At 32.0% G+C, this 26,682-nt stretch overlaps 1 protein-coding gene across 10 annotated transcripts in view; it reads left to right on the top strand.

Moving 5' to 3' along the window:
- NFAT5 (nuclear factor of activated T cells 5) overlaps positions 1-26,682 on the top strand; it is a 219,312-nt gene that overhangs the window by 145,071 nt on the left and 47,559 nt on the right. For 5 of the 10 annotated variants that reach the window (XM_074200350.1, XM_074200357.1, XM_074200355.1 and 2 more), the window contains 3 exons: positions 8,863-9,421; positions 14,600-14,792; positions 22,265-22,455. In XM_074200350.1, coding sequence (XP_074056451.1) covers positions 8,863-9,421; positions 14,600-14,792; positions 22,265-22,455 — 943 coding nt within the window. The other 5 variants (XM_074200401.1, XM_074200396.1, XM_074200371.1 and 2 more) reach the window with 5 other exon arrangements.

Raw genomic sequence — 26,682 nt, 5'->3', positions numbered from 1 at the left:
AAATGAAGGAACTAGTTTTGGATTTTTTTTTCTCGAGGAGTGTAGCCATGAAAGAAAGGAAGGAAAGATTTAGGATAATAATCAGCTGTTACAGTCCAAACAAGTAAGGTTTTTCCCAAGGATGGAGGAGACATGAATGTATTTGTTGACAGCAATAAAAAAGTCAGGTAATAGGGAGAAATTCAAAATAATGAGACATGGTTGATATGGGACAGTCTCCTTGAGAAGATGTTTGAGATCAAGGGTACACAAGGGTATGTGCACTTTTTATGAAATAAGCAAAAGATTGATTAGATAAGGAAAGATATCTGAGTGGACTAAAATGAGAGTAGAGAGTGCTCTAGCTTCAGTGTTTTCATTGATATTTGAGGCATAGCTCTCAGCTGAGAGGAAGAATGAAGAGAATATTGTTGAGGGGAAGGGAAGAGGCATTTACTTAAGTGCCTTTTATTTGTTGGTACTTTACAAATGTTATTTATTACCTTTGATCATGGGAGACTTTAAGGTGGGTAAAAAGGTTTAGAATAACTATTGTCGTAAGTAGGATAGTGAATTGATTAGGAAAGCATAAAAGGTTTATCCTGCTGCATTGAAGACCCAGTTGAGCTCATGTATCATTAATTTGTGTTGAACCCAGGCAGCATAGTTTATGATCTTTGTGAGAATAGGAAACAAAGGAAGTAATTTTTAAAAAATTATTGAAGAGTAATCTTAGGTTGGAACTTGGAAAGAAATAATTGGTGATAGAATAATGGGACAAGGGACGTTAGTGCAGAGAATACTGTTAAAGTTTAACAGGTTAAACAAATTTTTGAGCTAAGAAAGGGAGAACAAGGTAGCCATGTAACAGTGATGACCTCTAAGAAAATTAATTTGCAATTCCTCATAATATAATTTAAGTGAAGGAGCTCGAGGATGCTAAGCATTAGTCTAGAAATAGAATCCACAAAGTGGAAAATCTTTAAAGTTCTGAGATAGTGGTGTTTTTTTGTTTTGTTTTGGTTTCTTTTGCAAGGCTATGGGGATTAAGTGACTTGCCCAAAAGTCACGTTAATTTGAACTCAAGTCCTCCTGACTCAAGGCAAGTGCTGTATCCACTATGCCACCTAGTTGCCTCAAGTTCTGTGATAGTTTTTTTTTATTTTTTTATTTTTTTGCAAGGCAACAGGGTTAAGTGGCTTGCCCAAGGCCACACAGCTAGGTCATTAAGTGTCTCAGGCTGGATTTGAACTCAGGTCCTCCTGACTCCAGGGCTGGTGCTCTCTGTCTACGGCGCCACCTAGATGCCCCTCTGTGATAGTTTTTTTTATGAATTCCATCTCCTCCATTGCATTTTGGGGATGGATTTTTAAAAAGAAATTAATAAATACCTGTCCTAAGTGCTTGATCCATATTATTTCATTGATCCTCATTGCAACTGTAGGGAGTAGATGCTGTTACTATTCTCCTTTTAAGTTAAGACTGAAGCAAATAATTTAAATGTCCCAAGTGTATGAGGCCGGATTTGAACACAAAATGGTCTGACTCTTGGCGCAGTTCTCTATTCACAGGACCACTTAGTTACTCAATTAATCAGTCAATCAATTAATTAAAACTGTAGTTATTGTTACATTGAGAAATAACAAAATAGGAACTGGTTTGAGTATTATCCCTATTTGCTGCTGAAGCTTGGGGAAGTTCACAGTCCTTCCCAAAGTCATGTAGCCACATTTGAACTTAATTCTTTTTATGCTAAGACCAATGTTGCTTTTCCTATATCATTGTCTATAAGATTATATCCACTATTAAAACTAAGCCAGACCTGGGAATAAAATCAGATTAGGTAATTCAAAGGATTTTTACCTTTGCTTTTTTTAAAAAATCATATTTCATAAATAGAAAATTCAAAGAGGTATAAATATTTGGCAAGAATATTGACATTGGTATCTGATATATATATATATATATATATATATATATATATACATATATACACTTCATTGAAACTGATTATATTAACTTGTTAGATCTCTTGTATTTATTTTTAAAAATCTTTGTATCACCGACTAATGAGCAGTATTTCTCCATGAAATACAGAAATATTTCAGTGTCAGTTACACTTGTTGTAGATCTGCCTTAATCCACCATTATATTTTAGGACAATGATTTCTGTAATCTGGCCAAATTTTAGTCTTTTGATGGGCAACAACTTTAGAGTTCTGTCCTTTTATATTTGAATTCTTCAACACTGGGTTTGGGGGGGGGTTGTTTTTTTTTTCTTGTTTTTTTTTTAACCTTAAATATTAGGCTAGAATATTACTCAGTGTTTCATCAAAAGCTAAATAGCATACTCTCCTTCTTTACAGAAGAGGGATTCACAACCAACCCAATCAATTGTAATTGGTAGATGACAGTACTGGGTGTTTTGGGATATTGCTAACATCTCAGTGCCCCTACCACCACCACCACCACCACCACCACCATGAATCTTATAATCTAGTTAAAAATGCAGCATGGTGTTTTTAGAAATAGATGATTCATTTGTGAATTGGACAAAGCCTGTGAAGATAATTAACAATTAATTAAGCTTCAGAGTGGAACAATTTTATTTAAAATGTCAGTACCTTAAATTCAAGAGCTGGAATAGAAGCTAACAACTTGTCATAATAACTGTCATATAAGAATAGCTCTGAAGTGTTAAGAATCTCTAATATTTTACAGGTAATATTAGTTTGTCTTTAACCCTATAGTGGCTGATTTTTTAGGTCAGGTGAGAGGGTAGGCATCAATAACCGGAGAAATTTAACTTGTTCTTTGATTCCAAGGAGAACATTATTTGTATTTTAAAACAATTAAGTCTTTCATGATTCTGTTCACATTTAAGGTGGCTTTAGTTAATTTCATAGTGTCAACATTATTGAAAGTTTACCTAGAGGATAAAGAATTCTGGCTTATGGATTAGATTACATTTAAATCAGTAAACATAGTTGTCTGTATTGGTGAATATGAGGTAACTAAAATTTCAGGTAAGAAATTACCCTGCTTAAATCTATTTGGATAATAATATATTGATAATAGATTAATTTTAAAATGTTATAATAAGTTTAAAATATTACTCATTTCAGCATGTAATTGTCAAAGATTAAAACTGAAACTGTTTTAACATATATGTGTAAATTAAATAACAGCCCTAAAATCTTTTTTTTTTCCTTAAAGTAAATTGGATTGCTTATTATTATATGCTGGGATGCTAGTTGTTTTTTCTATTAATACACTTAACTTGCATTCTAGCTCCGCCATTCAGAGACAGGCATCGTGTGGTGGGTTGTGTGACAGTGTCTGTCAATAGTGAAGACAAATAGTACCAGAGACACTTAACCCATCCAATCTCACCCAGGGTATAGGTCGGTCTCGTTTTCAGACTTCTTCATAAGTCTTTTTTTTTCTTTCTTTCTTTCTCTCTTCCTTCCTACTTTTCTTTCTTTTTTATTTCTAAATAGTAGATTGATATTGATTTGAAACTAAACTTTTTGGTAAAGTTTAAAACTTTACATTAATATTATATGAAAAAGAAAAACAATAAACCCAGGTTGGCATGAAGGTGTTGGAAAAAAAAAAGCAGATTTGCAGCCACTTTGTATGTTCTTGTTCATGTCTCAGTCTTTTGGTAACATGAGTATGGAACCTGGAATTATTTTCCACTGAGTATTTTTCTTCTTTATTCTGAAAGTATATTTTTGTAATCCAATGATTTTTATCTGATACGATGTTTTGTTTTTAAGTTGACGTTGCTAGTGAAGTTAAAACAAAAGCTATAATTGTTAAAACTGAATAGTATGGATTTGAGACCAGAAATTGTTTCCAAATTTGCCAGTGTTGATTTTTCTGATTGCTTTCTGAACAGTTAATGGTTTGCCTTCTTTCCTTCCACTATTGGCTTACCTGGAACACTGGATATAGTTTTAGCTATATATTGAAAATCTGTCTGAGCTTTCTTTTAGGGCTTTAAAGAATCTTTGTGGCTCTAAAAGATTTCTCCCAAGAGTCTGATTAGTTCCACAAAAATGACAGTTTCTTTCATAGCCAGCAGCAATCTTTAAAAAAAAAAAGTTATTTGACAAATTATGTTATATGTGTTAACTTGATGATAAACTTCGAAAATATCAGTTATTACTTTTATAGCTAGTATTAATACAGTGTTGTAAGGTTTGAAAAACACTTGACACAAATATGCTAAACCTATTTGATCTTCACAGTATCCCTGGGAAGTTTGTGCTGTTACTACCTTAGCTTACAGATGAAGAAACTGAGGTAGAGATTAATTTATTTGCTCAGAGAATGTCAGAGGCAGCATTCAGAATTACACCTTCCTCATATTCCATCCACTGGGTCATATGGTACCTCTTAATATTCAAACAGAATTTATTCCAACCAAGGGACTGATTGGTATCCAGTGTGCCATTTTTAATTCATTTTCACATTTGTTGGTAGGGGAGCAGATGTAGTAGTAGTAGTAGTAGTAGTAGTAGTAGTAGTAGTAGTAGTAGTAGTAGTAGTAGTAGTAGTAGTAGTAGTAGTAGTAAGATGCTTCATGTAGATTTTATCCTTCACTGCTCCTATCCTGGCTATTTTCTATTTTCAGTATGAACTTCTAATAAATCAACTAATTCTTAGAAATATCTCAGGTTCACTTTCATTTAAAAAAGGCAGGGCATTTGAATTTACAGCATTTAGCTTTCTAGACACACACACACACACACACACGTATTTGCCAGCAGTGGAATTAGTTTTATATTAATAGGTCTAGAAATAGAATCCAATAATAAATAAGAGTCTTACTCTTCCTTATGATTTTAGAATAAAATTAGAAATTTCCATGTATAATATATACAGTAGAAATTAGTTATTCCCTTCAAGATCACAGGAAGTGGTATGGGATAAATGATAAACTTGTTCTGTATAAATCACCTTTGGATCAAAGAAAATAACCCCCTTGGAAGATGATTACACAAACTCATAAAAGGGGAAATATCAGTAGAGATTTATCTATTTTAGGAGTGATGAGGGAATAACAAATGAAATATTTAGTGTTCAACTTTAATTCTATTCTTAGTAATAAATTAGTTAACAAATGAAATTCTATCTTTTTCTGAAGCTGAGCTTAAAGAAATATGTCATGAAATGGAAACATCAGTAGTTTAGTTGTGTGATTTAAGGAAAGAAAAATAAAAACAAAATTGTCAGTTGAAATATGGTCATATGTAAAGTAATTCAGAGGGATGTTTAATGGGCAGTCATAAGACATTTCCATAAGAAATATTAAACAGATACTCAAAAGTTTGTTAAAAACTAATCTTTCATTAAAAAACAATAAAAAGATTGCCTAATAAATATCATAAAAATATCAAATAATTGCATATGGAAAAAAGAATATTTCTAAATGATATAAGGTTGTGTATTTTAGCCCTTTAGTTCTCTAGAGCTTCAACTGAAATTCTTTTCAACTGATTTTTTGATTAATGTGATAAGAAAAAATTAATTAGATATTTAAACTCTATAAACATATATTCCTTTTTCCTGTTTGTTGGGAATGCATTATAAGGGGTTTAGGAAATATTTTAATAATTTTCTTACAACTTATTTTTATATCATTATGCTAATTTTTTTTAAAAAAATTGGCTAGAATGAGGTGTGTTGGAGTGGTTTGACTTTTTTAAATCACAGTAAATTTAAGGAGCAGGGAATCTAACTCTAACCCTAAAGGTACTCTCTCAAAATACTAAAAGCTGGAAATGATAAATATTTGCTTCCCCTTTCAAGAAATATAACATATACCAGTGTCTAGATAGTACTTCTCATGCTAAATTACCAAAAAAAAATCTGTTGTATCTCCTAAATATGGGATACTTTGATACATTCTGACTTTGATTTAATTCAATTCAGCTATTATTTGAGTTTCATTAGTATTAGCCTCTACCTTTCCCTCCAACAAAATACAGTAGATACCTTTGTGTGAAGAATTCTACAAGTATCTTCTTAACATGAGGGTGAGAATGAGCAAAAACATAATTTTAATTAAAGTATGGATAGGTTTTCATATTATAATGTCTTAATTTAAAAGATGTTTGCTGTTAATTGTCTGACAGTGTTGGTATCTTTAGCTTTATAGTTTGTGCTAATAAACTCTTTTATTTAATAAGTATATCCAGGAAGCTGCAGGTAAAAACAACTATTGTGTGTTAGGTTTCCAAGCAAGGTACATAGATTAATTTATGTAGGGTATGATATCACAGTTTGGCATACCTGTCCCCGGACAGACTTTACTATAAGAATGTTCTATTATTTTTGTTATTTTCTTACACAGATTTCTCTGATATCATACTTGACAAAAGGAACTTCTATTTGCCATGAAATCTAGGTCACATCTTGAATATTAAATTCTGTAAAGTGATGGACCTTTTTTCCTTGTCTTAAACTTCATGACCTGCTTTTTTGGACATGATTATTTTCTTTTTATATATTACTTCAGTCTGTCATGGACAGGGATCCCTGAGATTTTCATATTCTGCATTTTCTTCTGCATGGTGTTAGTTTTAAGTGTAACTGTTAAGAACAAAGCGGGAAAAGCTGCTTTATCGAAATACAAGTCCACAGCATTCATGCTGCATGCTCTGTGTGTTCCACTTGCAAACACTGCATGCTGCATACTTGTATTTCTCTGAGAATGAGAGTGTAGAATACACAAAATGAAATATAGAGTCAGTTTTGCCAATAGTTGGAACAGATGGAAGGGAATGTTTAAGGTTACACTTTTTTTCCTATTTTTAATTAATGCTTATAATTCTCAAAAGATGAGAGAAGAACTTTGTATTGAAACACAAAGTAGCTGCAAATCAGCTTCTAAACTGTCACTGACATTAGCATCTAGATTTTGTAGTTTTTACAAATCTTTAAAAATATTTATTTACTAAGAAAATATTGCATTAATGCATGATGCAAAAAAGGATAAATTCTTCTTTAAATTGGAATGCAGTTTAAAAGTGACTGAATCTTCCAATTTCAGCTACTGCATTTGATGAGGATATAAAACTCTGGAAAATGGAACTGGTATCATCTAATTGCTCCAGGTTCTTCAGAACTTATGGTAGCAAAGAAAATCTTCCATGTGGCTGAATGTAGAGCACCTTATTGATCAGTGATATAGTTATTGTGCTCTTGAAGCTTGACTACTACACATTATTTGGGGGTGTGTAATTTTTGTTTAGTTTCCAATTATTCTAATACATACTTTATTATCTTAAGAATATTGGCACTTTTATTTTGATTATATAAATATTAATTTTAAACATATTCCAAATAGTTCTTATAAATGTTACAATTCCAAATCCATTTATCCTTTCCCCCATTTAAAAGAATAAGATTTATCATTCCAATTTAAAACGTGGCCTGTTTGGATATTGATAAAGATTCATTTTAGACTTCTACCATAATTTCATTGGCCTAATAAGTCTTGCCTATTCTTTTTTTTCAGGCCATGAACTTTGTATTTTGTTTCTTATAGAAGATACTACAGTACTTCTAAAATTACAGGAATGACTACAACTACTAATTTACTCTGACAGATACAGGTTTGCCTCAAAAATTATGCTATTAAGAACTGAAGTGTACATTTCAATGAGCTGTTCTGCCAAATGCCACAGTTTTTAAAAATCATTTACTCACAATATGAATCCTTCTATTTTTATTTTTAAGGTGATAAATCAGAATAGTGGTTTTCAAACGTTCTCTTCTAAAAATTGATTCTGTTGTTCTCCAGAGATTTTGCTATCTTAGTTGGTTTATTTATAATTATTAAGACTTGCTGCTAGTCATATCAGAAAGTTCACTTAATGGAAATAACGTCCCTTTTTTAAGGAGAGAGGAAGTGAACAGTAGTAATTTAATGTAATATTTATTGGTGGCCTTCTATGTACAAGGCGTTCTTGCTAACTTAACTTCATAGGTGAAATATACCCAGTGATTGGTTCTCACTTTGGTTTTCACTCTATATTAAAGAACTGATTAGTTTCCTAGACTGTAATTTTAAAGTATCACTTTTCAACCTCTGGAGATCCTAGGTAGTGCAGCGTGCTTATCTTGTAGAAGGCCCCGCATGTTCCAAATCAAATCGTTTTCATCCCTGTTCTTCTGGGCTGCAACCAAACACAATGACTGGTACCAGTTCCATTTTCCTACAAATCAGTTAATTTTATATTTATATTTTTTCCTATTTCTCATTTTATAATTGATATCTGGAATAACCAGCAGCTCTTTTCTCATTTATTTTCTCATATTTTTATTCCAGGATTTGCCTCTGAAGCAGGGAGTGTCTGCATTAAAAATGACCTGTAGTTCTCTGCTTCATAGGTTAGAAACTTATTTTAATATTTTGTGGCTAAGCACAGTCCCACTTTTTCAAATTTATTATAATAAATTATTTAATTGGCATTGAATATGGACTACAAGCATACATTTCATATTGGGGTTTCCTTTTTTATTTTAAATAACTTAAATTCTAAAGAATCAGTCCAGCTGAGGCAACAAAATCTTTATTCTTGCTCTGCAGCTTATATACAACTTTAAAATTAAAGTTAGAGTTAATATATATATATATCTATATATATTGATTACAAATAAAATAATGCTATTTGGGCATCTTTAAAAATCATTATTATTGCTTAGGCCTTGTATTGCTTGAAGCATTTACATTCTAAAACTTACCAAATTCCAACTATTCATTTTGGGGAAAAATAATCAGTTCACAAATCACATTTTCAATGGGACTGCTAGCCAGCATAGGTGAAAACATATATAGTGTATTGACTCTTGAATTGTACACTGCAGATGCTTCTTCAGCTCCTTCCTCTTCCTCCATGGGCGGTGCTTGCAGCTCCTTTACCACCTCTTCCAGCCCTACCATTTATTCTACCTCAGTCACCGACAGCAAGGCTATGCAAGTGGAGAGCTGCTCCTCAGCCGTGGGGGTAAGTAACCGAGGGGTAAGTGAAAAGCAGTTAACCGGTAACACAGTCCAGCAGCATCCGCCAACACCGAAGCGGCACACAGTCCTGTACATCTCGCCGCCACCTGAGGACTTGCTGGATAACAGCCGGATGTCCTGCCAGGATGAGGGCTGTGGACTGGAATCTGAGCAGAGCTGCAGTATGTGGATAGAGGATTCTCCCTCCAACTTCAGTAACATGAGCACCAGTTCCTACAATGATAACACGGAGGTACCACGAAAATCACGAAAACGAAATCCAAAGCAGAGGCCAGGGGTCAAACGGCGAGATTGTGAAGAATCCAACATGGATATATTTGATGCTGACAGTGCCAAAGCACCTCACTATGTGCTTTCCCAGCTTACCACGGACAGCAAAGGCAACTCAAAAGCAGGAAATGGGTTGGTATTCACATTTTTTAAAGTTCTATCACCATTGTGCAAAACAAAGCTAATAAACCATCCCTTTGACTTTTTGAAGTGTTGAACTCACATTTATTTATAAAGCTAGAAATGCTCATTTTGGAACTGAAAACCATGAGAATTCTCAACCAGAATCACCAAAATTTACTAAAGAAAAATTAACAATATTGGATTCTAACAAATAGGCTTACTCCATGATGAACCTAGTAGGCATTATAGACTGAAAAATCATTACCTGTTAAGAAATGATTTTTCAATTTTAAGTGGCTTTATGTCAGGAGACTGAGAAAAGATTTTTACCAATAGGAATTTATATTCATAATAATCCTATTTAAAATTCTCTCCAAAGAAGTTCATGAACAGCTAGATGGAGATCTTTGCACATTAATTGTTTCTCACACTGTATCTTGTTCACATTTTTCTTGTGAGGCTCTCAGCACATTGCTGGCAACTTTTGTCTTTCTCTTCATTTGGTGAAGAGAAGGAAAAAGGAGTTGATGGTTTGTTGAGATGTCCCATTTTAACACATTTTTCAGTTTTTGTTCGCTACACTCATGAATTGATTGATCCAAAAAATGTTTTGATGTGAATACTTTTCTGTATCTGATTTTTTTTCCAGAAATAAATCTTTATTCATATTTCTATCTGTGCTTCTGGGTTGCGTGTGTGGAAGGGCATTGAATGAGGGATTGGGAGGGACAACATTTGCATTTTCTTTCATTTCTGTCAGTTCACTCTTTTCACTAAATACATCCCAGTAGTTGCATTACAAAATATTCATCTACTATAGCATCTTTCTTTCTTTCTTTTTTTAAAACACTTGACCTCTTTAGTACCTGTATTTTGACACTTGGTAGCTGGACTTATTTTTTATTTTTGTTTATGATATATTCTGATGTTTAGAGAAATGAACATTAAGCCACATTTTGTTTTTGAAAAATAGACTGTTTTCTCATATAAAGTTCTTTAGGTAGGCCCTACTAGCCATTACAGATTCAGATTTAAAGTGATAAAGTGAGGAACTCCAGTATTTTACTGCTTGATGACATCATAAGCAGCTCTCTTTGATGAATTGGAAAATAGGTCCAGTATAATATTGGAGAACAAATTTAGTGTTCATTTTAGATTCCCTTTTCCCTATTCTTGCCAAAAGAAAAATGTGTCTCATGTATTAAATGCTCTTTGTTGATCATAGTTATTCTTTATACTTCCATGGAAAGAAAAAAAGGGTTATCTGTGTTCTATATAATAAAATTAAACTTGCATATTACATGTGCACAAACACATTTTTTAAATAGGTACATATAATACGAAAATTATTTTAAAAATAAAGAGGAACAAATACTCTCCTGGAAAATTTGTATGATAAGAATAAAAATAGCTTAGAATTTTTCATTTGCAGAACCTGACAAGAGAAAAAATATCCTCCAGAAATGTTTAGTGAATTAATAAAGATTATAGAAAAACTTTATAGTCTGATTTACTCTGGTAAAATATCTAGGAGCCTGGATTTCTAAAACCTAGAATCTCTTGAATTTTCAAACCATTTAAATATGTATTTATTATTATACAGATTATTTGAGCTTCAAGAGAGCTCTTGATAAAATACCAGGTGACAGTTTCTTTCTAAAAATGGCTACTGAGGTGAGGAAACAGATTAAAAACAAAGTCAAATTTTCAGATGGGGAGATAGAGTCATGCTAAGTATTAAAAATACTAATTAAACTTCCTCTGGATATTTTGCATTTCTTCCTTTATAATATAGCCATTTCTATATGTATCTATACCTATATCTATCTATCTATCTATCTATCTATATATCTATCTATGTATATATACATATATATATATACTTATATATGGTATGATTTGTTATCTAAGAGAAAGTACAAAGATTTATTAACTGAAAGTCTCCTATATAATAATTAATAAAGCAAAAAGAAGTTTTCTAGAACTTTTTTGAAAGAAAAAGCAATTGATACCAATACAGAAAGCTATGACACTTTTAGGAAACAATTGAAATGTTAACTCCATAGAATTAGAAAAGATGGAATAGTTTTAATCTTTCTAAGAAATGGACTTTGAGTAGCTTGTCATGTAATCAAGAGAAACATTTTAAACTACAGAAATAAAACTAGAATTTTTCTGTTGTTTATTAGATGTCAAAAATGTTAGAATAATCTCCAAAGAACTCACAGTAGTGGAAATGATTACATTCTGGGATTTTCTTTGAACATATTGTGATAATTCTTATAATTCTTATAATTTATAAACCTATTCCGACATGTGTTAAACAAGGCTGAATAATGATTTTTAAAAATCAGTTAGGAATCTTAAAATTCAGTGTGTAGAGTTAGGTAAATAATTTCAGAAAACACGTTTAAAGTTTTTTCCAGTAGTTATAATGCTTTGTGGCACATTTATTATATCAAAATATAAAGGCTCATTTAAAAGAAGGCTTGTGCACTTAGATATTAGAAAATATTTTTAAGATAAAAATACTGTGTGCATTAATACATAACTAGTAAATATTTTATAAGTCATTCAAGAACATGAGGTTCAAACTTAAAATACGTATAATTAGTCCTGCTGGATCACATCATTTTCAAGTTCTATCAAGTGTCCTATGAATCTTTAATCTCACTTTTCTTCATCGTGAAAATAATTAGAATTTGGGGTATGATGTCATCAAGAGGTGATGCCTATTTTGTGTGGGTTTTTTGTGTGATGAGAATTCTCATGCATAGTATCGTAGAAAAGAAGATTATAGATACAAATAAGTCAATTATATTTGAAAATATTTTACTCAAAAACATGCCAAGACAGTGAACTTTTCCTTTTCAGATTGGCATTTAGAAGTTATCTTGCATACAGGTTATTACATCATCCTTATTTTTATTGAGAGATCATTCTTTAAAATTATTCTAAATTATGTGAATGATTTGAAATAATAAAATAATTTTTGAAGAAGTTATATACTTGGATTTAGACAGTTTTAAGCATTTAACTGTTTTAATTTAAATGAATTATGTTTGCATTGGTATGATCCCTTCAACTTTGATTTATCTATTTTATGAGTTAATTCAGCAGATGCGTTCAATTACTGAACATATTGATATTTCAGAATAGTAAATTTCATTCTAATTACTAGCTTCTCAAAAACTAAATTATCTAAAGAAAGAAAAAGTAAAAACATTTCTTTTAAGCTAATTGACACACTAAAATGATTTTATATGAGGTTTTAATGAAATATATTACAAATGAATTTCCTATGGTTATGGAATGCCTTGATTGAGATTCCATATGTAGTGTTCAGACTAAATTGTTTGATTCTTAGCCAGGTTAATGACTATAAAAACAAATTTTATATTCATAGTTCATGCTGTTATTTTTAAATTTTATTCTTTTGGAGGTCTTTGAAATGAAGGTAATGGGTTCAGTCCCCCCTCCCCAACTTACATATACTCTCTTAAAAATAAATGGAAATGTCAGTCTTATTTATTAATAACCACAAGAATTTCCCCTTATTTCTTGCCTTTTTCTATTGCATGCTTCCCTAGTGTCTCTCCCCATCCCACCTTGTTTCCCTGCCTCTATTAGTTTCTGTGGTCCCTTTCTAATATTGCTGGTACAGGAAACGTAGTTCCTTTATTGCTGCTACATGCTTTGATCCCTACCTATCTTCCCAACAGGCTAATGGGTTGGCTAACTGCCTAGCTAGCCATCAGGGCTCATACCAATCTCATTAATCCTACCTCTTTATTCTCTTTCCTGGAAAAGAGAACAGAGAAATTACTTCTTTCTGAGGACAATTTAATCCTCTTTCACCTTTTGAATTCAGGTTATCTCAATTCTTGTTCCTTTTTCCGTCTAGTAATTGGGATTAAGTTCTAGTTAAAAGTTCAAAGTGCATATTTGGTTTACCTCATGGGTCATAGTATAGGGATAAGCTAGTGATGCTATGGGCACATAGGGTTGTGAATCTATTTAAAAGGTGTTTTTATATATTTAAGTATATTTTATGATGTTTAATTTAAAAAGTTTATATAATATTGTTTTCTATCACTATTTCAAGTGATGGACAATTTTCCTCATAAAAGTGAGGTATTTGTAAAAGGTCTTGCAAACTTTAAAGCTCTATATAAATGCTAATTACTATTCATTATATGGTGTATGATAATTTGATTATATTTTGGATTGAACCAGATTTTGAAGGTAAAGGCTGGGTTGGCAATCACCATTTTAAAAAAATTTTCTACAAAGGAAATGTGTTCTAAGTTCTAAATCTTCAATTTACAAATAAACTTTTGAAACATTGGGTGGTGGGAACTCTTTAAAACCTGACTGTGAGAACCTATACTTAGAGAAATTTAAGGTTATTGCTTCTTTGATCAGGAATCATTTAAACTGATCTTTAAGATAAATGTATACTTAAAGAACTCATATTTGCTAAAGATTGCCGTAAGTTTGTCTTTGAATATCAATGACAAATGAATGTAATTATTCTTTGCAAAAAGTTTCTGTTAAACATACTAGAAACCACAAAATGGCATTCAGAAGGTTGTAACATAATTATGAATTTTCTTTAACAGTATCCCCCATTTTTTGCCAATCTGACAAGGAAATAAATTATTTTGTGGGTACACTTAGAACATATTACATGAAATAATGTGGATTACACATTTCATGGTATACATATGTATGTGTTTAAAAACATATGATAAATATAGATATATGAGTAATATGTTCAAAGGTTACTCAAAAAAAAAGAAAACCTTTCAATACAATTTTTGGCAGTACTTGAACTAAAATATACTTGGATTTAAATACTAGGGAGAATGATGCCGAAAGCTATCCCCTTTTCTCACAGTCTTTAAACCCTCTCTTCCCACCCTAATTATTATTCTCTTCTACTCAACTTGTTGATTTTTAAAATACAGTTATATCTGAATTTTGCTGAAAAATCTTAAAATTTTATATATGGATGTATTTTATATATGGATGTTGTCCTAGGTTAATTGTTTATTTTGTTAGTAAACAGAGTCATTTGTTCCTACTTTGACTTGCCTATTTATTCTGTTTTCTTCCTTAATCTTATTTGGATTTCCTGAGTATTCTTTTATGACATTTTTTCAATGTTATGCTTTGATTTCTCAGATCATTGGAAAATCAGAAAGGAGCTGGAGCAAAGAAGAGTCCTATGTTGTGTGGACAGTATCCAGTTAAAAGTGAGGGAAAGGAACTGAAGATAGTGGTTCAACCTGAGACCCAGCACAGAGCTAGGTATCTGACTGAGGGCAGCCGTGGTTCAGTGAAAGATAGGACGCAGCAAGGCTTTCCAACTGTAAAGGTATTTTACATGCACTAAGATTTTATCGCATAATTAATTATGTTATTTTATTGTTTTTAATTGACAAAAATTCAACTTAAATATTAAACCAACTTAAATATTTAACTCTTTTATTATTGAATCATCTTAACAAAATCCAGCTGAGTATGACTTGCTACCAACATAAGTTGATTCTAATTGCACAATAGAATTTCTATAATAATCTTCCCACAGTCTTATTAGGGGCTACATTTTAGGAAGTACATTGATAAGCTGAAGCATATCCAGGGAAGAATACCAAGAATGGTAACGAGGTTCTAATCTATTAGCATATGAGAAACCATTGAAAGCATTAGAGATTTTACTTAGAGTGAAGAGAAGATTGGGAAGTGGTGGAACAGGGAAAAAAATAAGTTGTTTTTCCAGACTAGTTTAATATTTTTGATTGAAAAATTGGTCATTAATCAGTTACCAAATCAACTTTTTAAAACTTACCTAACAAATAGATAGTTATAATAACAAGATAGTTTTTTTTAAATGGTCTTGGGAGCCTTAATTTTATTTTCAGTTTCCTGCTGACTAATATAATACATAACTATTTTAATATAAAACCAGGATGTTCAAGCTGCATACAACTTAGAACAGAGATTTTTTTTAAAAAAAAAAAAAGGAAATTCTAATGGTTATTTTTCTTTTTGGTTCCCCCTTCTATATTTCTATAATTCCTTTTTTCTGAGAAGTGAGAGTTGCAAAGAAGTGGTGGGGAGCTAATGTTAAGAAATAAAACTGATTTTTGTTTCATGAGACAAAATTATATTTTTCATTATTGATATATTTCTTCAGAATCTAATTGTCAGTTATGTACACTAATGAAAAGGAATAGCAGAGATGATGGTGATAAATTTTTAAGAGTTAATCTTAAATATATAATCTGGATTTATATGATGGTTAGTCCTATCGGTAACACATAGAAATAAATAAGAAGATATATCTAGTTTAGTAGATAAGCTTCATCCTATTGAGTTAATCTTTAAGTTGCTTTCCCCTTTGGCCCAAGCTTTTAAAGATCTCATCCTATACACTCTATTAGTCAGTGCAACATAAGACTAATCTTGAGTAGTCATTGAAGTACAATTTATAGATGACTTCCATATTTTAAGAATCATCTTGAAAATTTTTTTAAATGAATGACCAATAAACCGCAAATTTTCCTTGATTAAAGACAAATGATCAAAATGCAAGATGGAGGATTGACAAACTTGGCTTCTAGAATTCGTGAATTAGAAAGAAATTCAGTGAATTTCCATTTCAGCCCATGCCTTAAAGAACTCTCATTATATCCTATGTAATGTGTTGTCATTTCCTCTTCTTGAAGACCTACAGTAAGGAGGATTTGACTGCTTCCAAAGACAGTCTTTTTCATTTGCGGGGGATGTTCTGTTTGTTAAGAAGTTTTCCCTCAGTTAAGTCTAACTTTGCCCATTTTTAATTTTTCCCTGTTGCACTTGTGTCTACTCTCTAAAGATAAACAGAGCAAGTCTAATTTCTCTTTCACTTTGCACTGCTACAAATAGTTGAAGATAACTTATTATATTCTCTGTATTATATTCCCCTTGCTTTTCCAAATATTCTCTTTTCCCAGTCAGATATTTCGAATGTCTTCCAGCATTCATCATGTGTCGTGAACTAGAGACCTTTCATCAGACTTGTTGCATTTCTCTGGGCAATCTAGCCATCTAGCTTATCAGTATGAATTAACTTGTATATATTAAGCACCACAATGTGTTAGATACTGTGTTAAGTTCTGGGGATACAAAAAAAGGAAAAAATTATTAAAATGTGGCATTGGAACTGAACATGATAGGGTAGACATAGAAAAACCAGAATAAAGTGCAGAAGGATTTATTGTATCCTTATTTTTATATATCTTTCATTGTAATCCAAGATTGCATCTTGGATCCCATATCACATTGCTTGCTTATAAATCATGGAGCTTGCAATCTACTAAAGCCTTCAGATCTTTTTTTAGACAGTGCTTTCTAACTATACCTCTCCCATCTTAAATTAAAATTTTTTTCATTACTATGAACTTTATTAAAAAAAACATTTCCAAATGCAAAGAATAAAAAGGATGTATTTGAAAGTACAAATATTTATTATCTTACAGCTTAAAAATAAAATATAACAAATTCAACACATTGGTTTGAAAGCCATTCGTGTGTCTGAAATCCTATTCACTCTTCCGCATTTTAAAGTGTTTCATTGGTACTCTTCTTTTCTTTGGCATCACTATCACTAACCTACCCTTTTCCTCAAGAAGTCTCCCACCACAGTAAAAGCTTTTTTCTTTTAATAAATTTGTGTAAGCAAATTCTTACATTGTTTATGTACAAAAATGTATATCACATTATGTTTCATGAGTCTGTCATCTCTCTCTAAGGTGGATGAGAAGCATCATTCATCATTTAGAGCTTTAGAGTCATGGTTGGTCATTGCATTCATCAGAATTCTTAAATCTTTTAAGTTGTTTGTTTTCACAATGTTATTGTATAAATTATTCTGGTTTTATTTTTTTATTTTATATCAGTTCATAAAAATCTTCCGGGTTTCCCTGAAACCATTTTTTTCATTTCTTATGAGACAATAGTATTTCATTCCATTAATATACTGTGATTTGCTTTTCATTCCTTGACTCTTGACTATTCTCACGGTTTCTAGTTCTTTTCTACAGATAGAAAGTGCTTCTATGAATATTTTTGTATATAAGAGTATTTTTCAGGTCTTTGATGTCTTTTGGACATAAGTCTATAGTGTTATTGGCTCACAAGACATTTGCAGTTTAGTAGCTTTTTGAATATAGTTCCAAATTGCTTTTTGGAATGACTAAACCAATTCCCATCTCCATTGACAGTGCATTGGTGTTAGTTTTCCCATAGCCCATCCAGTTGTCATTTTCCTTCATTGTCAATCTAGTGAGCATGATAAGTAGAGTGTCAGAATTGCTTTAATGTACATTCTTCTTATTAGTAAGTGATAATATTTTTCATGTAGTTATTGATAGATTGCCTTTCTTCTTTTGAAAACTGACTGTTCATTTCCTTTGATCAGTCATCTTTGGGAAATGTCTTTTGTTCTTGACTATTATATAACTTGGATATCAGATATTTAGTAGAGAAATAGCTACAAAGATTTTTCCCAGTTTTCTGTTTGTGAAGTTAATTTACTTAAACCATGTGTAAGATTATGAACCGTCATTTTATTAGATTAATTCTAAAGATCTAATTTGTCAGTATTAAATCCTGATTGTCCTCTAATATGTTAGTCCTTCTTAGTTTCATGTCATTTGCAAATTTGGTTAATTTGTATTCTCTTTCTTTTCCTTTATTTATGTCAGATTAAAAATGGTGAAACACGAATATCTTGAGCATCTTCAATAGATAATCTTCCAAACTGGTATCAAATCTTTCCTAACTTGTTGAATCTAGCTATTCATGCAGTTCCAAATCCATTACTTGAACCTACTACTTCACCCATACCTCTCCTTTACACAAGAATAGCATGATATTTTCTCAAGCACTTTGCTAAATCAAGGCAAACTATAAAGCATTTCTTTGATCTACCAGTTTAGAAGCTCTGTCAAAAAAAATTAAAATTTTGTTTGCCAGGACCTTTTCTTGCTGAAAACTTCCTAACTTTTGTGATCACTAGGTCTTTTTCTGAAAGACCATCTGATACATTTTAGAATTTTTCCTGGAGTCAAAGAGTCAAAGTCCAGTTCACTATCCTTTAATTTATAGACTATTCTCTTCCCTTTAAACAAACAAACAGAGGCAGCTAGGTAGTGCATCAAACACTGGTCCTGACCTGAGTTCCAATCCAACCTCAGATACTTAATAATTACCTAGCTATATGACCTTGGGCAAGTCACTTAACTTTATTGCCTTGCAAACAAACAAACAAATAGGACCTCTGAGTTCTCCAGTTTTGTCCAGTTTTTTCATATGTCTTTAATAGTGACTCAACAATCAAATTCTCTAGTTCTTTTGGTACTTGAGGGTGTTCTTATGGACAGAGTGACTTGAATTCATCAAATTCAGCTAAATGGGTACACTCTTACTTTGGATATCACCTCCTTTATTAAATCATTTTTGTTATGTCTTTTTAGTCCAAGGATCATTTGCCCTGGCAACAAAGGGAAGCAAAACAGAATTAAGCATCTTGTTCATCTTTCTGGTCAGTTTCCAGTCCCATCTACCTTAAATATAAATTACATCTCTTCTTCAGTTCTCTTATTTTTCTTTGTATATTTTTAAAATAACACACACGTGCAACTATTTTGTTGTGATTAGCTTTCTAATTCAGCCTCAGTTCATTTGGAACACTAGCTCTCCTGACACTATTCCTAAGTACTGTGCCATTTTGTTTTTATTTTTGTTTTTTGATATTTCTCAGTCTTTTTGTAGCCAACTCCTCCACAAATTAGCTTTTCCCCCAGAGTCTTTCTCAGCCCTTCATGGATCTGAAGAGAGGTTGGAATGGTGTTATCTTTTCTCTTGGAGCTGCATGTCAGAAGATCAAAATGAAGAAATCTCTTCACTCTAGTGCTCAGCAATTCTTGCCCTCTCATAGGTATAGAGCATTGATGTCCATCAGTGAGAAGAATCCCATGTGAATGGACACTGAGGTTTGGGTCACATGTATTTTCTATTCTATTTTTTTTTAATTTTCCCCCCAGGTATATGCAAAAACAAGTTTCAACATTTACTTCCAAAACCTTGAGTTCCAAATTCTCTCCCTTCCTCCTACCCCACTATTCCTCACTGAAAAAGCAAGTTACTTGGTTTAGATTAAAAATATGTAGCCATGAAAAACATTACAATATTTATAATAGTAAACATAACACCCCCCACCTCCCCAAAAAAGAAAAGCTTCAAGAAAAATAAAGTGGAAAAAAAAATATGCTTCAGTTTGTATTCGGACACCATCAGCTTTGCCTTTGGGATGTATAGTATTCTTTATTGTAAGTTCTTCAGAATTCTCTTGGGTCACAATATTGCTGAGAGAAGTAGGTCATTCATAGCTGATCATTCTACAACATTGCTGTTACTTTGTATAAGGTACATTTCCCATTGCATCTGCTCATGTAAGTGTTTTTTACTTACTTTACTTTTTACAGCATTTCATCTTAATTATATAATACAGCTTATTCAGCTATTCCCCAACTATTGGGCATCCTCTCAATCTCCAATTCCTCTTAATTCAGAAGAGAGCTGCTATAAGTATCCTTATACATAAAAATTCTTTTCTTACTATATTTCATCTCTTCTTTTTTAAAAAATTCATCATTTGTTAATCTGCCCTTTCTTCTATCTTCTATGTATATGTCTTTTTTTAAAAATTTAAGTTGATCAGTTAGTTCTTGGACTCTTCATGAAATTTCTGATTTTCTTGCTCCTTTGAATTATGTTTCTGTGTCTTAACACTTTCCTTCTAGAGAATTTCATCTGTCCTGGGCTGACTTTCCCCTAGAATTTAGTATAAGGGATCCCACCTGTTTTACCCTTTGACCCAAAACTGTTCTCCAAAATCTTGGGTGCCTGTTAGTGATAATCAGATCCATAAAAAAATTTGTCCTTTATTAGTTTCTCTGCCCTCTGAAAGAGTGATATTAGATAAGTTAATAAGAAATTAGTTTCTCTGGTTTTAGCAGAGGAAAAACTTCAGCAGTTGTCTGGATGGTTTAATTTCTCCATCATCAATATATCATGTCTGTGTGCTAGTCTGTTTCGCAAACTCATCTGATATCATCTTTTTGTCCAGGTGATCTGTAGCAATGATGTCAAACTCAACTAGATACTAGGGCAACTAACCTGTGCATAAGGATTCCTGTGGGTCACACAATGACTTAGGAAACTACATCTTGACATTATATATATTATTTTGTATTTTTATTTATTTTGTTAAATATTTCCCAATTACATTTTAATTTAGTGCAGGTCACTCTTGGAATTGTAGCCTATGAGCAGTATATTTTACATCTCTGGCCTGTAGTATATTATTGTCAATTTCTCTTTCCATTGAATGTCACCAAAATATATTTCCTAATGTTTTTCATGCTTTAGACTTGGGTCTTCTTCACATAAAGATATTCTTTATAATGTTTTTCCTCTTCCTTTTATTCTCTTCTTTTTTCTTTTGAATAAGACAGTGTTTATCTCACTGTTTCCCTAATCTCTCTCTTTGAATTAGAACTTCTAGCTAATTTTGTTTGTTGCCTGAACTGTTAAGTTTCAGGCCATAGGTTTTCTATTGGTTCCTTTCTTGGATCTTCTCTCTATTTCCCTACATTGTAACTACTCTCTCTGACTCTAGTTTGATGAAGATAGACAGTTTTTTTCTCCTTTCCCCAGTATTTTCAGTTCTTCAGAATCCTCACTGCAAGTTTAAAAAGTGTTTGGCAAATGTTCTCCATACCTGGCCAGGATCCTTGCATTTCTGTCTGTATCCTAAGCCATGGTTCAGGAATTCTTAGGCCATCCTATGACAACATTTTTGCTGGCTATTTTTTTAGCCCAAGCACAACAGAAAATTAAACAGAGGTAGAAAGAAGCTAAAGATAACTACTTTTGTTTGAACTTATTATGTAAGTCAAAATGTAGTTTCGCATCATGTTTTATTATAAGGATTAAAACATGTGAATAAATTAAATTATCTAAATTTTGTACTTAACATTAGTTGTGAGTTTTATAATCTTGACTTATACTTTAAAAATCATTATTGAGAGATAAGAGGAAAGCCATGGAAACCATTAAAACTTTGGAAAATAGGGCTTATGAGATTAAGTAATCAGATTTTCTTTGAAAGAAAGGTTAACCCAAAGAACCTCTCACCCTTACATGTATATATGCCCTCTTGGCTACATTAGTTAAAAAAAGAAAAACCAAACTCATGCGGACTAAATGAAATAAAAATAGCAGAAATGCTGTTCTTTGTGGAAGAAGATGATGCCAGTATAACATGTGTTTGAACTTTCTTTATTAATACTTCTTGAGACTGCTTTTAAGAAACTTTTCCGTCAAAGACTAGGTTTTTTGCTACAGATCTAACACTTTTATTGATGAAACTCATTATATAGGCATGGACCCTAGCAAACAGATACTGATTATTATTTAATAATGTTATAAGATGTTTGTATACTTCAGATGCTAAAAACCAAAGTATAAATGAAATCTAATTAATTCTATTAGTGCTAATGATTTGGTTTTTATATAATTTTTGTTACTGTAAGATAATAATATTGTATGATGTAAATAGACTGTTATTGAGTAGAAACTTTTTCTTTCAAAAATTTTTCTTAATCTTAATTTTTATTTTTTGAAAATCTGGTGATTTCACTATTATTTCATATTTTGGTTACATAATTTTTGATAACTATTTTATAATTTGACTATTAAAAGTCATTTAACTTTCTGTTTTCTGATATTTGATTCTAGCTGGAAGGACACAATGAACCTGTAGTGCTACAAGTATTTGTGGGTAATGATTCTGGTCGAGTGAAACCACATGGGTTTTATCAGGCCTGTAGAGTAACTGGTAGAAACACAACTCCTTGCAAAGAAGTTGATATCGAAGGCACTACAGTTATAGAAGTTGGCCTCGACCCTAGCAACAACATGACACTGGCGTAAGTAATAAGAATTTAATTTTTGGCCTCTTGGAATTTTTTAAATATTGTACTTCCTGCTTGCTTGCAAGGTTTTATACTTAACCTCTGTATTCCAGTTTTCTTTGAAACATAATGAATTACTGTGAAATTACAAAGTTCTACTATTAATCTTTTTATTTTTTTGTTTTTTATTTATTTATTTTTTGGGGTTTCAAGTGGCTTGCCCAAGGCCACACAGCTAGGTAATTATAAAGTGACTGAGGCTGTATTTGAACTCAAGTATTCCTGACTCCAGGGCTGGTGCTCTATCCATTGTGCCACCTAGCCATCTCAGACTATTAATCTTTTTAAATTTTTATTTTTGAGTGCCCTTTTTTAAAATTAAGATTTCTAAATTCTCTTAGTCATCCTTTCCATTCCCTCTTTCACCCACTGAGAAGGCAAGCAATCTGATATCAATTATATATATGAAATCATGCAGAGCATATTAGTTATATTTCCAAAAAAAAACCCATGAAAAATAAAATGAGAAATTTTTATTTCAGTTTGCCTTCAGAGTTCATCTTTTCTTTTTTTGGAAGTGTTTAAATATTTTTTTTTCATCAAAGTCCTTTGGAATTATCTTAATCAATTGTATTGATTAGTGTAGCCAAGTCTTTCACATTTGATTATCATTACAGCATTACTGTTTACTGTGTATAATGACCTCCCAGTTCTTCTCATTTCCCTTTGCATCAGTTCATGTCAGTTTTGTTTTGTTTTTCTGAAACTGCTCCCCTTGTTATGTCCCACAGTACAAATCACAATCATGTATCCCATCTTCTTCAACCATTCCTCCCCTGATGAATATCCTTTAGATTTTCAATTCTTTGCTACCACAAAAAGAGCTGCTATAAATGTTTTTGTACATATAGATCATTTTCCATTTTCCTGTGACTTCTTTGGCATACAGACCCGGCAGTGTTATTTCTAGGTCAAAGGGTATGCACATTTTTTAGCCTTTGGGTATAATTCAAATTGTTCTCCAGAATGGCTGGACCAGTTAACTACTCTACCAAAAGTTCATTAATGTACCTATTTTCACCTCATTTCCTCCAGCATTTGTCATTTCTGATAGATATGAAGTGGTCCCTTTGAATTGTTTTAATTTGAACTAATCTAATTTCTCTATCAATAGTGATTTAGTACATTTTTTATATAACTATCACTAGCTTTGATTTCTTCTTCTGAAAACTACCTTTTATATTCTTTGACAGTTTTATCAATTGTTTATAAATCTCACTCAGTTCTATACTGAATATATATATTTGAGAAATGAGGCCTTTATGAGATAACTACATTAGTAAAATGCAGTTCCCCTGATTATCCCTTTTAATTATGTCTATTTTTGCTTTTACTTTGAGATCTTGATTGCTACCCTTGCTTTTTTTAAATTTATCTGAACCATATTAGATTCTTTTAGTTCTTTATTTTAATTCTGTGTTCTTTGTATTTCAAATCGTTTCTTGTAAACATCATAGTAATAGATTCTGATTTATAATCTGTTCTACTTTTCCTCTTCACTTTTTTGAATGAACTTATCACAATTATGTTTACTAACTATATTCTTCTCTTTATCCCATTCTCATCTTTCTTCTCTCTTCATCCTGTCACTACTCAAAATTATTTTTCTTCTAACTGGAGCTTCTCTTAATCTGTCCTCCATTTTATTACCCCCTTTCTTTTATCACCTTCCCCTCATATTTCTCATACAAATGAGAGAGAGAGAGAGAGAGAGAGAGAGAGAGAGACTGATTCTGTGTATGTGTATATATTTACATACATATGTGTATATATATATATATACATAAATATATATAATATATTTCCCTTTTTACACCAATTCCAGTGAAAGTGAATTTCCAAGTATTGCCTGACTACCCTTCCCCCCCAATTTCCTTTCTACTGTAAAATCTTTTCTTTGGGTACCTCTTATATGTGAAAAAAATTTTCCCCATTCTATTTGTCCCTTTCCTATTCTCACAGTGCATCCCTCTTTCTCACCAATTCATTTTTTTATGGAGATCATTCCAATGTAATCAACCCACTTCGATGCCCTCTCTCAGTGGAAAGTACTTTTTAATTACTCTAATATTGATAAAGTTCTTAGGAGTTATTTTTTAATTTAATTAATTTAATTTAATTTAATTAATTTATATTTTAATTTTTTGAGAGTTTTATGATTACTCTTTCATGTTCACTTTTCTCTTAAGATTTGTGTTTGAATATCAAGTTTTTCTGTTCATCTATGGGTTTTTCCTCAGGAATGCTTTGCAAATCTTCTATTTCATTAAATGTCCTTTTTTTTTACCCCCTGATGGATTACTCACAGTTTTGCTCAAAAGGTTATTCTTGGTTCTGATTCTAGCTCCTTTGCCTTCCAGAATATCATATTCTGAATGTAGTTGATAAATCTTGTGTAGTTTTGATTGTGATTCCACAATATTTGAATTGTTTCTTTCTGACTGCTTGAAGTATTTTCTCTTTGATCTGGAAGATCTGGAATTTGGCTATAATATTCCTGAAAGTTCATTTTGGGATGTTTTTAAAGAAATGATCAGTATCAAGTCCTCCCCAGTCGATAAGTGGGCAAAAGGATTTGAACAAGCAGATTTCAAATGAAGAAATTAAAGATATATATAGAATCATATGAAAAATATGCTCCAAAGCATTACTGATTAAATTTAAACAGCTATGAGCTAACATCTCATAGTTAAAATGACAAAAAAGAGGAAATGATCAATGTTGGCGAGGTTGTGGTAGGATTGGGACATTAATACACTGTTGGTGGAGTTGTGAACTGACCCAACCATTCTGGAGAACAATATGGAACTATGCCCAAAGAGCAATAAAGCTGATCATATCCTTTGACTCAGAATACAAATATTAGGCCTATAACCTCAAGAAATGATAAAAATGGGAAAAGGTCCCACATGTTCCAAAATATTCATAGCAACACTTTTTGTAGTGCAAAAAAAATTGTAAATTGAGGGGATGCCCATCGGTGGGGGAGTAGCTGAACAAGTTATAGCATGTCAGTGTTATGGAATACTATTGTTCTTTAAGAAATCATGAATGGTTGAACTTAGAGAATCATGGGACAATTTACAGGAACCGATGCTGAGTGAAGGGAATAGAACTAGAAGAATATTGTACACATTAACAATAACATTGTGAGTTCATCCACCTTGATGGATATAGCTCCTCTCAACACTCCAGAGAGCTTAGACAACCCTAGAAAACCTGTTTTTTATTCTTTTATTCTTTTTTTTTTTTTTTTTTTTTTTGCAAAGCAGTGGGGTTAAGTGGCTTGCCCAAGGTCACACAGCTGGGCAGTTAAGTGTCTGAGGCTGGATTTGAACTTAGGTCCTTCTAACTTCAAGGCCAGTGCTCTATCCACTGTGCCACCAAGCTGCCCAGGAGATCCATTATAAACTATGCTGTCCACATCCAAAGGAAGAAAAGCAAAACAAACAAATGGTCAATGGATTCTTTCATTTTCTAAGATATCAGGGCAGTTTTTCTTGTTAAGTTCTTGAAATATGATGTCTAGGCTCTTTCTTTGATGATGATTTTCAGGTGGTCCAACAGTTCCTAAATTATTTCTCCCTCAGGTATATTTTCCAGGTCAGTTTTTCTGATGAGAAATTTCAAATTTTCTTCCATTTTTTTCATCCTTTTGACTTTGTTTTATTGTCACTTTCATTTGCCCAATTCTAATTTATTTTAATTCTCTAAGGAATTATTTTCTTAAATGAGCTTTTTTTTTAACCTCTTTTCCATTGGCCTACTCTTTTTTCTTCATTATTTTTGTGCCCCTTTTACCAAGATCTTAATTCTCTTTTCCTAATTTTATTAAATTACTTTCATTTTTTTCCCCAATTTTTCCTCTCCCATTCTTATTTTATGCTTTTTTTTTTCAGAAGTTTTTGTTGGGCTTTGGTCCAATTAACCTTTTCCTTCAACATTATCGTCTTCTTCTAAATTTACGTCTAGGTTGTATGTCTTGGTTGCCCATTGTCCCTACCACTGTATTAAAAAAAATTTTTTTAATTTACTCATCGTTCCAAGCCTTTTTCTTGCCTTTGAACTTTATGTTAAAGTTGGGTTCTGCTCACCTGGGTTAGGGAAACACTGTCCCAAACTTCAGGCTTTCTCCATGCTCCTGTTTTCTGAGGTAATTTGGAAATTTTCAGATTTCTGGTG

This window comes from Macrotis lagotis, chromosome 1 (assembly GCF_037893015.1).
Source record: "Macrotis lagotis isolate mMagLag1 chromosome 1, bilby.v1.9.chrom.fasta, whole genome shotgun sequence".
NCBI classification, from domain to species: Eukaryota; Metazoa; Chordata; class Mammalia; order Peramelemorphia; family Peramelidae; genus Macrotis; species Macrotis lagotis.
This window is presented reverse-complemented; position numbering and strand designations above follow the sequence as displayed.